The 12,940-nt window shown below is 45.3% G+C and overlaps 2 protein-coding genes across 7 annotated transcripts in view; both read right to left on the minus strand.

Annotated features, from left to right (window-relative positions):
- The window catches only part of LOC114601134 (protocadherin beta-16-like), an 88,737-nt gene that overhangs the window by 19,250 nt on the left and 56,547 nt on the right, over positions 1 to 12,940 (minus strand). Inside the window, exon 1 of one of the 6 annotated variants that reach the window (XM_028738198.2) lies at positions 5,764 to 12,320. The exons of 4 other annotated variants lie outside the window; for them this stretch is intronic. In XM_028738198.2, coding sequence (XP_028594031.2) covers positions 5,764 to 8,220 — 2,457 coding nt within the window. In that variant the 5' untranslated portion in view covers positions 8,221 to 12,320. One more of the 6 variants, XM_077933501.1, reaches the window with a different exon arrangement.
- LOC144328760 (protocadherin beta-16-like) overlaps positions 1 to 12,940 on the minus strand; it is a 44,013-nt gene that overhangs the window by 17,069 nt on the left and 14,004 nt on the right. The gene's annotated exons all lie outside the window — the stretch shown is intronic.

The following is a 12,940-nucleotide window of genomic DNA, read 5'->3' on the forward strand; positions in this document are numbered from 1 at the left end:
AGAATCTTCTGCTCAGTTACACAAAACTAGTTGAGCTCAGAGAAGGTGTGACTCTGATCTGGTCTGCCTTGGCAAGTCTTTGGAATTGTGGGCAGTGAGGAGCAGGATGGGGTCTCCCTGACTAGTGTCTCCACCATCTCACCCAAGTGGTTTTTTTTTAAAAAAAAAATACCTGCCCTGGGCAACTACCATGAAAAAGAATGTATCTCACTGCAGTCTTACAAAATAATACAGCTTCAGCCCTTCAACCTCAAAATCTTGAGTCCTCTTTCCTTATTCTTGGGCGGATGTACTGTATAACTCTGCAATACTCAATTTCCATAAATATGTATCTGCACTTTCAGTTGCCTTGCAGACTTTGGAGCTAAATAAACCATCTAACATTTTGTAATGCTGCCCCTAATACCTGCAGTTCCCAGCACCTATACCTAACCCTATGACAGTAGACTTCTTCCCCCGAAAAGGCCCTAAGCACCTGGCTGCCCCAGTTCCTGCCTGCCTCAGTCTCAACTCCCTCTCCACTTCCTGCATCATCTGTCAGCCTTGATCACCATTCTCCCAAACCGAAATAAAAGCATACGAAGAAAGCGTCAGGAAGTCAAGTGAGTGGCAGCACCTGAGTGCCCACAGCCCCCATATTGTTGTCAGCTTTAGTACTGCCCCACACCTGCTGAAGGAGGAGAGTATTGGAGCTGAAAGACAAATGCTAAGTATTGATACACACAGGCTAAGGTGTAAGAAGCACAAAGTTTGAGACTCTACATCGTCTTTACATGGCTTTTGGGAGCATGAGTGAACTTACAGGTTGCAACTGTGACCTGCAGCTGTTTAAAAATAACATGCTATGCGCTGAATGGTGTGAGGGGTTGGATTTTGAGTGAAGAAATATACTGTTAGCTAGAGCAAGAAAGACCAACTCTGAGACAGATTAATTAATTAAATATGTTTCAACAAAGTTCCGGAAAAGTTGTCAAACAGAGATCAATATCGGGTAGTATATTTTTCCTGTATGATTCCTGCATTTACTCTATTAAGGTAAAGGTAAAGGTACCCCTGCCCGTACGGGCCAGTCTTGCCAGACTCTAGGGTTGTGTGCCCATCTCACTCAAGAGGCCGGGGGCCAGCGCTGTCCGGAGACAATTCCGGGTCACGTGGCCAGCGTGACATCGCTGCTCTGGCGAGCCAGAGCCGCACACGGAAACGCCGTTTACCTTCCCGCTAGTAAGCGGTCCCTATTTATCTACTTGCACCCGAAGGTGCTTTCGAACTGCTAGGTTGGCAGGCGCTGGGACCGAACGACGGGAGCGCACCCCGCTGCAGGGATTCGAACCGCCAACCTTTCGATCGGCAAGCCCTAGGCACTGAGGCTTTTACCCACAGCGCCACCTGCGTCCCGCATTTACTCTATTAGAATTCATATATTTTCAGGATTTGTTTAAACATGAAAGCTATTCAGCCAACAACCTGTTCCATATGTTTAAAATATTCCACATTTACACATTAAGCTCTTGTTCTCAAATGTGATGAAGATCACTGAACATGTTAGATACAACACACTGTTGTCTTGCTTTCTGTTACACCTCTTCTGCATATACCATATCAGATTTGGGGGATAAAGCATGATTAGTAATAGAGACAAGCAATTTAAACATACACAAACAAATCACCCTGTTTAATTATTTGAATCAGTACTTGCAATCTTAACTCAAAACCTCAACTAAAACTCTGAACACATCCTAACCATACATTTAAAGCACAAGGCTTCCTCCAAATAGTAATAGGAACTGCAGTTTATCTCTCATAAAGCTTTAGATGTGCTATAAATATATGGTGCGGATGTGGCCTCCATTTCAGCCTGCACTTTTAAGGAATCTGGGTGAGTATAAACTGAAATGGAAAATATGTGCTGTTGGGAGAAGACAAGAGAAACCTGGATCAAGAGTAGACAGAGGCAGTGGGAGAGGTGTGCCAGAGAGGTGATGTGAGAAGGGGCACTGAAGGATAAAGGAAGGTGGCCTCATGTAAAACACCTGCATAATGCAAAGCATTCAGGGAAGGGATATCCGGTGGGAGAGAAGCAATAGCTTGTGGTGGAGTCAAGTCACCCCATTATCTCTACATTGGGTTACTTTAAAATGTTGCAGGATCTGAACATGTTGCCAGCGGGGATTCGGGAATCACTCAATATTTGACCGGCTTCCATACATTTATACTTTTGTGCTTATGGTTCCTATCCTCCACCATCACCCTTGCAGGTTGTTACATTTTTATTCCTTTTTCCCTCCCGAAAGGTCATAATACAAAATCCTACCATTGGTTTATCTACGCCAGTAATGTCTGATTAGAAGTCGCTCTCCAAGTTTTCAATGCCTTGATGGACTAAGACTGAGATACAATAGATTTCAGAGGCCACCCAGTGAGTTAATAGCTCAACAGGGATTTGAAACAAGGTCTCTGAGTGCAAACCCCCCCCCCCCAATAAGGGCACAAGGATGCCTGAAAGGAAAGAGAAGGATCCTGAAACAGTTGCAATGGGACAGTTAAGACGTTGCATCAGTGGAATAACTACAGGCAAAGAACCATCACTGATCCATAATGGATGTGTGAGGGTAACTGCAATCAAAACCCCACTCAGCCCTAACCAGCTCTCACATATAGTTGTTTCACTTTACCAAATAGTACAGCCAGATTGTTGAGGTGTTTCACAGAATATCATTGCAGAAATCATATTTGAATCTTTCCCCCCCCTCTATATTCAGCCAAAGATTATTTAAAATTATCTCACCTGTTCCATTGGCTTCCTGTTCTCCAAAGCATCAGGAATATCTTGGGAAGCAGACGGAGTGGTCTGGTTCACATTGAGGTTTGGGTCCCCCACAGAAAAAACAGGAATGAGGGGCCTGAGGAACCTGAACTCGCTGCTCAAGGACCCACCGGTTAAGCACACATCATAGTGGTAACTCCTGGAAAGCGACCCGCTCTGAGAATCGCCACCGTTCTCTGGGATGTCGGGTCTGGCAGGTGGGAAGTGAGGAGGGGCAGCGATAAAACTTTCCCTGGGATCCCTCCTGCAGATCTTGATGGCAGCAAAGGAAACAATGCAAACGAGGAACACAAAGGAGACTGCAGCCAGGCAGATCACCAAGTACAAGGTCAAGCTCCCATCTTCTTCGTGCTCCTCTTTACTGACCTCCACAGCCTTCATATAAGGATCCGAAAAGCCACCCACGGGAAGGACATGGAGCATGGCAGTGCTGCTCTGGGGAGGGAGCCCGTTGTCCCTGACAACTATCAGGAGTCTCTGCTTGCTGGTGTCTCGCTCGGTCAGGGCTCTCCTGGTTCTCACTTCCCCATTCTGGGCTCCTAGGCTGAAAAGACCAGGGTCTGTGGCCTTCAGCAGCTCATAGGAAAGCCACGAGTTCTGGCCAGAATCTCCATCCACAGCCACCACCTTGATGACCAGGTAGCCGGCCTCCACCGCCTTGGGCACCAGCTCATTGCAGGGGGATGTGCTGTTCTGAAGAGGGTAGAGGAAGAAGGGAGCGTTGTCGTTTTCGTCTAGGATTACGACTCGGACAGTAACTTCTGAGCTGAGGGGAGGAGACCCTCCATCTGTAGCCCTCACCGTCACCTTGAAATCTTTGATCTGCTCGTAATCCAGGGATCGGAGGGCATACAGATTTCCGCTTTCAGAGTTGACTGAGATGTAAGAGGCCACAAGGCCATCAGGGACCTTCCCAGGCAAAAGGGAGTAGGTGACCTTGGCATTCTTCTCAGTGTCCAGATCAGCAGCACGGACTGAGCCAATGAGCAGTCCTGGAATATTGTTTTCCCGTATCTGCATTTCACATGAAGACTTTTCAAATACTGGAGGGTTGTCGTTGACATCTGAGATCTGAACATTAATAATTCTTGTTGAAGTGAGCCTGGGGGAGCCCTGGTCAACAGCTGTGATGGTGATATTATACTCTGTGACCTTCTCTCTGTCCAAGGGACTTTGGACCACAAGCTGGTAATAGTTATTCATAGTGGATTTTAACATAAACGGAAGGTTTACCCCCACAGAGCACACAGTTCTGCCATTGTCTCCGGAGTCTCGGTCTGTGACAGTGAAGAGAGCCACAAGTGTCTCCAGGGGAGAATCCTCTGCCAAAGGACTAGTGATGGATATGATGGACACTTCAGGGACATTGTCATTCACATCCTCAATCTCTACCAGGACCTTGCAGTGACCTGAAAGACCCCCTCCATCTGTTGCTCTAATGTTCATGTCATAGCTGGTTTCTTCTTCATAATCAAGCTGACCACAAAGAGTGATTTCCCCATTTATTTCATTTAAATAAAAGAAACTGTATATTTTTTCCGGTGCCTGGTGGAATGAGTAGGTGATCTGTGCATTTGAACCAAAATCCAAATCTGTTGCTTCCACTTTGAAGACCAGAGTGCCCTGTGGGCTGCTTTCTTTTAACCTAGCTTTGTATTCAGACTGGGTAAACTGGGGAAAGTTGTCATTATTGTCAAGAACATTAATATTTATTTGAACTGTGCCTGTTCTCTGTGGCACCCCTCCATCCACAGCCATGAGGGTCAGTCCAAAGTGTGAGTTATTCTCCCTGTCCAGTGGCTTCTGCAGAACAAGATGCACATATTTCCTTCCATCCTTGTTGCTTTCCACATATAGCCGAAAATGCTCATTGTGACTGAGTGTGTAGTTTTGGATACCGTTTTCTCCTAAGTCCTCATCTTGGGCAGATTCCAAGAGAAACTGTGTGTTTGTAGGAACCATCTCTGGAATTTCCAGATCAAATTTATCTTTAGAGAATTTGGGAGTATTGTCATTCACATCTTCTATCTTCATTTCTATACTGTAGATATTTAAGGGGTTTTGAAGCACAATTTCAGAGAGCAGCATGCAAGGATCAGTCTGGCCACATAAAGCTTCTCTGTCTATTTTATCATTTATCAGCAAATTCCCAGAGTGAGTATCAAGGTGGAAATATTGCTTTGTGCTTTTGGACAGTAGCTGGGCTCTGCGAACAGAGAGTTCCCCTTTTCCCAGTTTCAAATCCTCCAGCACATTAGCCACCAAAAACCCCTTTTTCTTTTCTTCAGGTACAGAATAGCGAAATGAAATGCAGACTGTTTTCAACACAAAGAGAAAAAGCAAAAGATACAGACCTTTCATCTTTCTGAAGCTATTGTTCATGGTTTCCACCTCTTCCAGAGTGTTAAAGCACTAGCCAAAGCTTCTGTCATCCTCTGACCAACTTTGCACCTTGATAAATAACCTTTGTGCTGCAATTTTTATTGTTTTTCATTCTCCTGAGCCTCATATCTTCACACCAGCATCTACCTCCCGTATCATTGTTATACTGCCTCTTCAAGGTTTCAACAAATGCAACAATACAATATTCTCAGTGTCCATGAAAATGTTGGCCAATTCTGCCACCTTGTGGTTAAATAAAAATAAAACCAATATTTCCGAATTATGCACTTATACAAGAGATACACTTGTGTGGAAATCTCCATTTTATTCCTAATAATCTGTTAAGTGGTTTAATTGTCAGCAGCTAATATATACATAAGATCATTAAGAAAATTCAATGGATGAATGAAAAAGAGAGAGAGAGTAATATTCCCCCCATTTACAATTCATTGTGCTCATGCTTAAATGCCTCTGTAATAACTAGACTGTAGTACAGACAGGGAAATAATCATTAGCATACCTTGCAATGTTAAAAATGAAGAAAAGTATATTCTCACCTGGAGGATATGTTGACTTTCACCTGCATGACTGGGGACTCCTTCAGAATCATTGGAACTCCTTGGATTCACCTGAGTGTTAGGAGGCTCCACAGAGAAAACAGGAAACAGGGGCCTGAGAAACCGGAATTCGCTGTTCAGAGACCCACCAGCTAAGCACACCTCATAGTTGTAAGCCTGAGAAAGAGATCCAGCACCAGAATCCGCACAGTTCTCCTGGGAATCAGGTCCCACCGGGAAATTGGCTGCAGAGTTGTAGGTTCCTGTGAACTTTTCACGTTTCTGCAACTTGATTACAACAAACGCCACCACGGAAATGAGAAAGATGCTTGAGATGGCAGCCAAGCAGATGATCAAATACATCGTCAGGCTGGGGTCTTCCTCCTCCACCGTTTCCTCCTTTGGGAGAGCCACACTTTTCAGATAAGGGTCAGAGAAGCCGTCCACTAGAAGGATTCTGAGCGTGGCAGAGGTGGACTGGGGAGGATGGCCGTTGTCTCGGACCGCCACAATCAGATTCTGCTTGAAGCTGTCTCGGTTGCTGACCGGCCTCAGGGTGGTCACTTCTCCATTCTGGGCCCCCACCGTGAACAGACCCGGCTCTGTGGCCTTCAGGAGCTGGTAGGAAAGCCAAGAGTTCTGCGCAGAATCCCTGTCCACAGCCACCACCTTGGTGACCAGGTAGCCAGTCTCTGCCCCTCGGGGAACCAGGTCATTCGAGGGGGAAGTGCCATTCTGGAGAGGGTAGAGGATGAAGGGGGCATTGTCATTTTCATCCACGACCTGAACGCGAATGGGAACTTCGGAGCTCAGTGGAGGGGAACCTGAATCCACAGCCCTCACCGTCACCTGGAAATCTTCTACTTCCTCATAATCCAGAGACCGGATGGCATACAGGTTCCCCGTTTCAGAGTTGATGGAGATGTAAGAGGATGTGGGGCCATCATTGACCTTCCCAGGCAAAAGCGAGTAGGTCACTTTGGCATTCTGCGCTGTGTCCAGATCAACAGCATGGACCGAATTGATCAGAAGACCAGGAATATTGTTTTCTCTTAACTGCATTTCATAGAATGGCTTTTCAAAGACTGGAGGGTTGTCATTGACATCTGAAATATGAACATGAAGTATTCTTGTGGAAGTGAGTCTGGGAGAGCCCCTGTCAGTGGCTGTGATGGTGATGTTATATTCACTGACTTTTTCTCTGTCCAGTGGTTGTTGGGTTACCAGCTGGTAATAGTTGTTCTCCGTTGGTTTGAGCACAAACGGCAGGTTGACTTCAGTGGTGCAGGCAGTTCTGCCACTGTCCCCAAAGTCCACGTCTGTGACACTGAAGAGGGCCACCACTGTCTCTGGGGTAGAGTCCTCAGTTAATGGACTGGTGATGGAAGTGATTGATATCTCTGGGGCATTGTCATTCTCATCTTCAATGTCTACAATGACTTTGCAGTAAGCCGAAAGCCCTCCTCCATCTGTGGCTTTGATGTGCATCTCATAACTGCTGGTTTCTTCATAGTCAGTTATCCCTACAACAGTGAGTTCCCCAGTGTGTTTGTTTAACTTGAATGATCTCAACACATTTTCTGGAACTTCACTGAAGGAATAAGTGATGTGAGCATTGGTACCAGAATCCCTGTCAATGGCTTCCACTTTTGCGACCAATGTATCCAATGGGCTGTTTTCCATTAGTTTCACTTTGTACTCAGATTGTGGAAACTGGGGTACATTATCATTAGCATCCAGAATATCGATGAGAAGCTGTGCTGTTCCAGTTCTTTTTGGGATCCCCCCATCGATAGCTGAGAGAGTAAGATAAATGTGTGGATTCACCTCACGGTCTAGCGGTTTCTCTAACACCAGTTCTGCATATTTGCTACCATCACTGTGATTTTTCACGTTCAGCCTAAAATGTTCATTAGGACTAAGGGTGTAGTTCTGAACAGCATTTTTTCCTTTATCTGAGTCTTGAGCTTTCTCCAAAGGAAATCTGATATCCACAGGAGTCTGCTCAGGTATTTCAAGAAGGAATTGATTTTTAGAGAATTTGGGGGAATTATCATTCACGTCCTCTATCTGAACTTCAATTCTGTGTAGCTGCAATGGCTTTTCCAGCACAATTTCAGACAGTAGAAGACAAGGATCATTCTGACCACACAAGGACTCCCGATCTATTTTATCCTTTACTGTCACATCCCCAGAATGAGGATCCAGCTGGAAATACTGCTTGGAGCTCTTAGAAACCAGCCGGGCTTTCCGAGCAGACAGCTCCTTTGCATCCACTCTCAAATCTTTTAGCACATTTGCCACCAGAGACCCCCTTTTCTCCTCCTCTGGCACTAAATAGCGGAAAGACTCACACATTGCTATGCATGCACAGAGATACAGGGAAAAAGACCAAACTTGCCTGATCTTGAGGGGCATTTCCATTCTCCCAGCCTCTCCTCCTGAAATGCAAGGCATTGTCCTCTTGTCTATTCCAAGGCGTGTCTCTTCTTAACTGTCTTTATCTTCTGAATGTGACACTGTGTCCTGCTTATTCCTACTGGAATTTCTGAAGACTGGCTTGCAATAGGGATCTGCTGTTTTTCCTGTGCTGATTCCTTTGTCTAATCATGGCTACAGCTCTTGATTAGAGCAACTGCTGCTCCCCAATTTCCTTCTTTTATCTTGTGCAATACCACCACCTTGTGTTTGAACTATGTTATGGCGTTACAAAAACCAAAAGATTTTCCAGAATAAGAGCTGGTAAACATAAGCATCTATGTGGAGAGGCAAGAGAACAGCCACCCCAATGGAACATAAACCCCATATTCCCAGCTTTCTTTCTTTTTAAAACTTGTAGAACCTGAGATAGGAATCAAAATGTACAGACCCCATATCTTCCCATTTTTGTGAGATGTCACCTATTTCCTTCTTTAAGTGTTTTACTTACCGCTGCTCACCTGAAAAAATCCCGTGCACAACCAACTGGAAAGATTACGATATTTCAGAATGTGTACTCCCTTCACCTGTGTTATATACCAGGGGTTGTGCTCCTTGCTCATTCTGCTTGCCAATGCCCTTACATTTCCCCAACATTAACCCCCAAGAGCTTCCCCTTCTCAATGCAACTATTAAGCTGGCCTTTCACCTTCCAACTCCATTTCTGGGGTCACTCCTCTTCTGCAGTCCCAATTTGTAGCCAACTTTGTAATCCACTTTTTACCTTCGTCCCATATCCATGCCCCCCCTACTTTTGTGCAACACCCCCTTCACACAAACCACTCCCTTACTAACTTGCTACATCTTCTTCCAGCTATTGTGCATCTTTTTCACCTTCTCTCCAATAATGAAGCCACCAACGCAGGGGACAAGACAGAATCTAACAGCAAAAAGTTAACACAACAGAGCCTTCCCAACTCCCTTCTCACTGTAGTCAAACCCTGGTTCAAACCACCACTTCACCCACCTTCAGGGTCACGCCTGCTCAGGCTACTCAAACCTCTGCCATTGTTTAAAATCACCACTCTCCCCCTCTCAGTTTCCCCCCATTCCTGCTTTATTCAAATGTCTGCTGTTGCATAAAACCACGATTTTTCAGCGTCCCTCAATCCATGCTTTACTCAAACTGTTCTGTTGATTAAAACTGCCCCTGCTCCTCTTTCAGTTTTTCTCCCTTCTTGTTCCTGTGTCCTTGGCCATTGCTCTTGCGCAACCTGCCTTCTTGCACCCAAAACTGAAGGGCACCACTGCATGATGCGTGTGTGTGACATCAAGCACATGACACATGTAGCACATGTGATATCATGCAACGAGTGCACATTGTTCGTGTGTGATGTCATATGCGCAGCTCGTGCACAACGTTGCATCATCAGGAGGAGTTGAAGCATGGAGCCCAGCATGGTGCAGCTTCAATAGCCGGCAGCTCCACCTCTCTCACACTCGCCATGCTCGGCTCCACACTCAACTTCCTCTGCCGCCTAAACATTGAGGGGGTCTAGCCCCCTGTCAACAGATTTTGAGGGAGCAGAAGACACCTCGGCCCTATAGAGTTGGCACGCCTGCTGGCTGCTGATCAGAAAAACCTTAAAATGGGAACCATATATGGGTTGTAGGATTTATATGCAGCTAAGTCATACTTGGAGTACACTCATTTAAATCAATGATTCCCACGGGTCTACTCTGAGTATGAAGTAGTTGAATACAAGCATTGGAACTTCAATCCTGCTCTCAGAATTATTATGTTTACATTTTTTCAGGCTGCTGCAAGCTTCCCAATGTGTAGTCTCCACCCCATTACCATTTATACATCATATCTTGGAAACTACAACTAATCCAGGATGTGGCAGCTAGACTGGTGACTGGGGGTGGCCGCCGGAATCATATAAATCTGGTCCTAAAGGATCTTCACTGGCTCCCAGTGTGTTTCCGAGCACAATTCAAAGTGTTGGTGCTGACCTTTAAGGCCTTAAATGGCCTTGGCCCAGTATACTTGAAGGAGCGTCTCCTCCCCCATTGCTCAGCCCAGACCCAGAGTTCCTCCTCTGATGGTCTTCTGCTGGTTCCCTCACTGCGAGAATTGAAGTTACAGGGAACCAGGCAGAGGGCCTTCTTGGCAGTGGCACCCTGCCTGTGTAATGCCCTCCCTTCACATGTCAAGGAGATAAAGAACTACATGGCTTTTAGAAGACATCTGAAAGCAGCCCTGTTTCGGGAATTTTTTAATGTTTGATGTTTGATTATGTTTTAATATATTCTGTAAGCAGCCCACAGTGGCTTGGGAAACCCAGACAGATGGACGGGGCATAAATATTATTATTAATATTAATATTTCTGTTTAAGAGGTAAAGAGAGGCTTGGAATGAAGTAGAATTCCCAGTCACAATGTATACTTTAGAGAGTGAGAGTCACTTTTACTAATTGAATTGGGTTCCATGTTCATACAAGTAGGAGCCAATAACAAAATGCTGCATGGATTAGTAAAGCGGTTTAGTGCCCCCCACAAAACCTCACTCCCCTTCCCCATGCGAAATTCATTCTCTGGCTTTATCTTCCACGCTCCTGGCTGTCGCTCCCATTTCTCTTTTTCCATTTTCTCTGTTGCTTCTTCCACCATTTCTGGAGATCCTTCCCTTGTATAAATGCAAAATGGAAAATAAAACACACTGCCAAGTTTCCAGCCAATTCATTGAACCATTTCCAAACGATGAGTCATGGAACTTATTGCCCACACCCATTTCTCATCATAATGGTGGAAGGTGATTCAGCAAAATCATCCTTAACCAAAGTGCCAGAGCTATGACCCTTACGTATAAATCTTTCTCTTCTCCTTTGGTCCCCGTTCATTTTTGCTCCTAACATACGCACATGCTTAACTGTAATTTTCCAATTTACTCTCTTTAACCAGCATTCAGTCTCTCTCCACCCAACATTCTCCTCAGTCCTCCTCTGCTTTACTTTTTCTCACAGCAGGCACAAACTGAGCATGTGTGGCAGACACCCTTATGAAATCCCATTGACTAGCATTGGCCATAAGAATGCATTTTAATAACAACTACAAATATGTTACTCTGCTATTAAGCTTGATACAGTACAAACATAGAAATATTCTGGGGAGTGTGGGTCCCAGCAAAGTCTATGGAAGAAAAACACACAGCACCTGTCAAGACGTCATTCAAGTTCCTTGTCAAACAGCTAATTTCTTAAATATGAGCCATTTCTTATCCTTCCTATCCCAAATTTAGCATAGACTTTCCTCAGACATCTATTTCCTACACTTCCAAGTTTCTGTAAGGCCATTTTCGAACTAAACACTGTAGGACCTGCTCCTCGCATCGAAGAGCCATGGCTCAGTGCTAGACCATCAGCTTTGCAGTTAGTCCCAGCTTCAATCCCTTGCATCCTTAGGTAGGTCGGCAGAGAGCCCTGTCTGAAATCCTGGGGAGCAGCTGCCAGTCAGTGTAGACAATACTGCGATAGAGCACCACTGGTCGGCATCAGTACAAGGCAGTTCACTCTGCTAATTCTTATTGTCATCCCACTGCCCCAATTAATTATTATAATGACACCATGTGATCCAGCCAACTAACCCTTAACATATTAGCAGTTCAAATGGCAAAACAGAACACAATGAGAGTCCAGATTTTGTTTGTTTGAAATGAAAACTGTTTTAAAAGTCTGGTTCAATAAAAAGCTCTTAATCCAGCACCAAAAAGGCCAGAAAGATGGTTCTGGGCAACTCTCCCTTGGGAGGCCACTCTGCAAATGGGGTGCAACTACCAAGAGTCCCTATAAACAATTTATATAACCAGGAAGTCCATCTCATAAAGGGCCCCTGTGTGCCTGTAAGCTGTCTTAGACACCTTAGGGGTATATTCTAGTACACACAGCTGTATATGCAGAAACTGTGATTAGTACATAGCATTTCGAGCTATGTTTGATACAGAGAAGACTCAACAATAAGGGAACAAAGGAACAGAAGAAGAATAGGATGTAGAGTAAGAAGGAAACAATTCTGACATGGATTGGAAATAAAATTAAAAACTGAAGCCCTATCTCTCTGGTCACTGTATAACTTATCAACAAAGAGCAACTGAAGAAGAACACCTGATGTTATTAATAACCAAGCAAAAGGCATTATTAATCACAAGTTAACTCACTAGCATAATCCCTCACCTTTTTCTCTGATTCTGTTTTCCCCGCCTGGTCAGGAATATCTTGGGAAGCAGACGGAGGGGTCTGGTTCACATTGAGGTTTGGGTCCCCCACAGAAAATACAGGAATGAGGGGCCTGAGGAATCTGAACTCGCTGCTCAAGGACCCACCGGTTAAGCACACATCGTAGTGGTAACTCCTGGAAAGAGACCCGCTCTGAGAATCGCCACCGTTCTCTGGGATGTCGGGTCTGGCAGGTGGGAAGTGAGGAGGGGCAGCGATAAAACTTTCCCTGGGATCCCTCCTGCAGATCTTGATGGCAGCAAAGGAAACAATGCAAACGAGGAACACAAAGGAGACTGCAGCCAGGCAGATCACCAAATACAAGGTCAAGGTCCCATCTTCTTCGTGCTCCTCTTTACTGACCTCCACAGCCTTCATATAAGGATCCGAAAAGCCACCCACGGGAAGGACATGGAGCATGGCAGTGCTGCTCTGGGGAGGGAGCCCGTTGTCCCTGACCACTATCAGGAGCCTCTGCTTGCTG

This window comes from Podarcis muralis, chromosome 8 (assembly GCF_964188315.1).
Source record: "Podarcis muralis chromosome 8, rPodMur119.hap1.1, whole genome shotgun sequence".
In the NCBI taxonomy this organism is placed as follows: Eukaryota; Metazoa; Chordata; class Lepidosauria; order Squamata; family Lacertidae; genus Podarcis; species Podarcis muralis.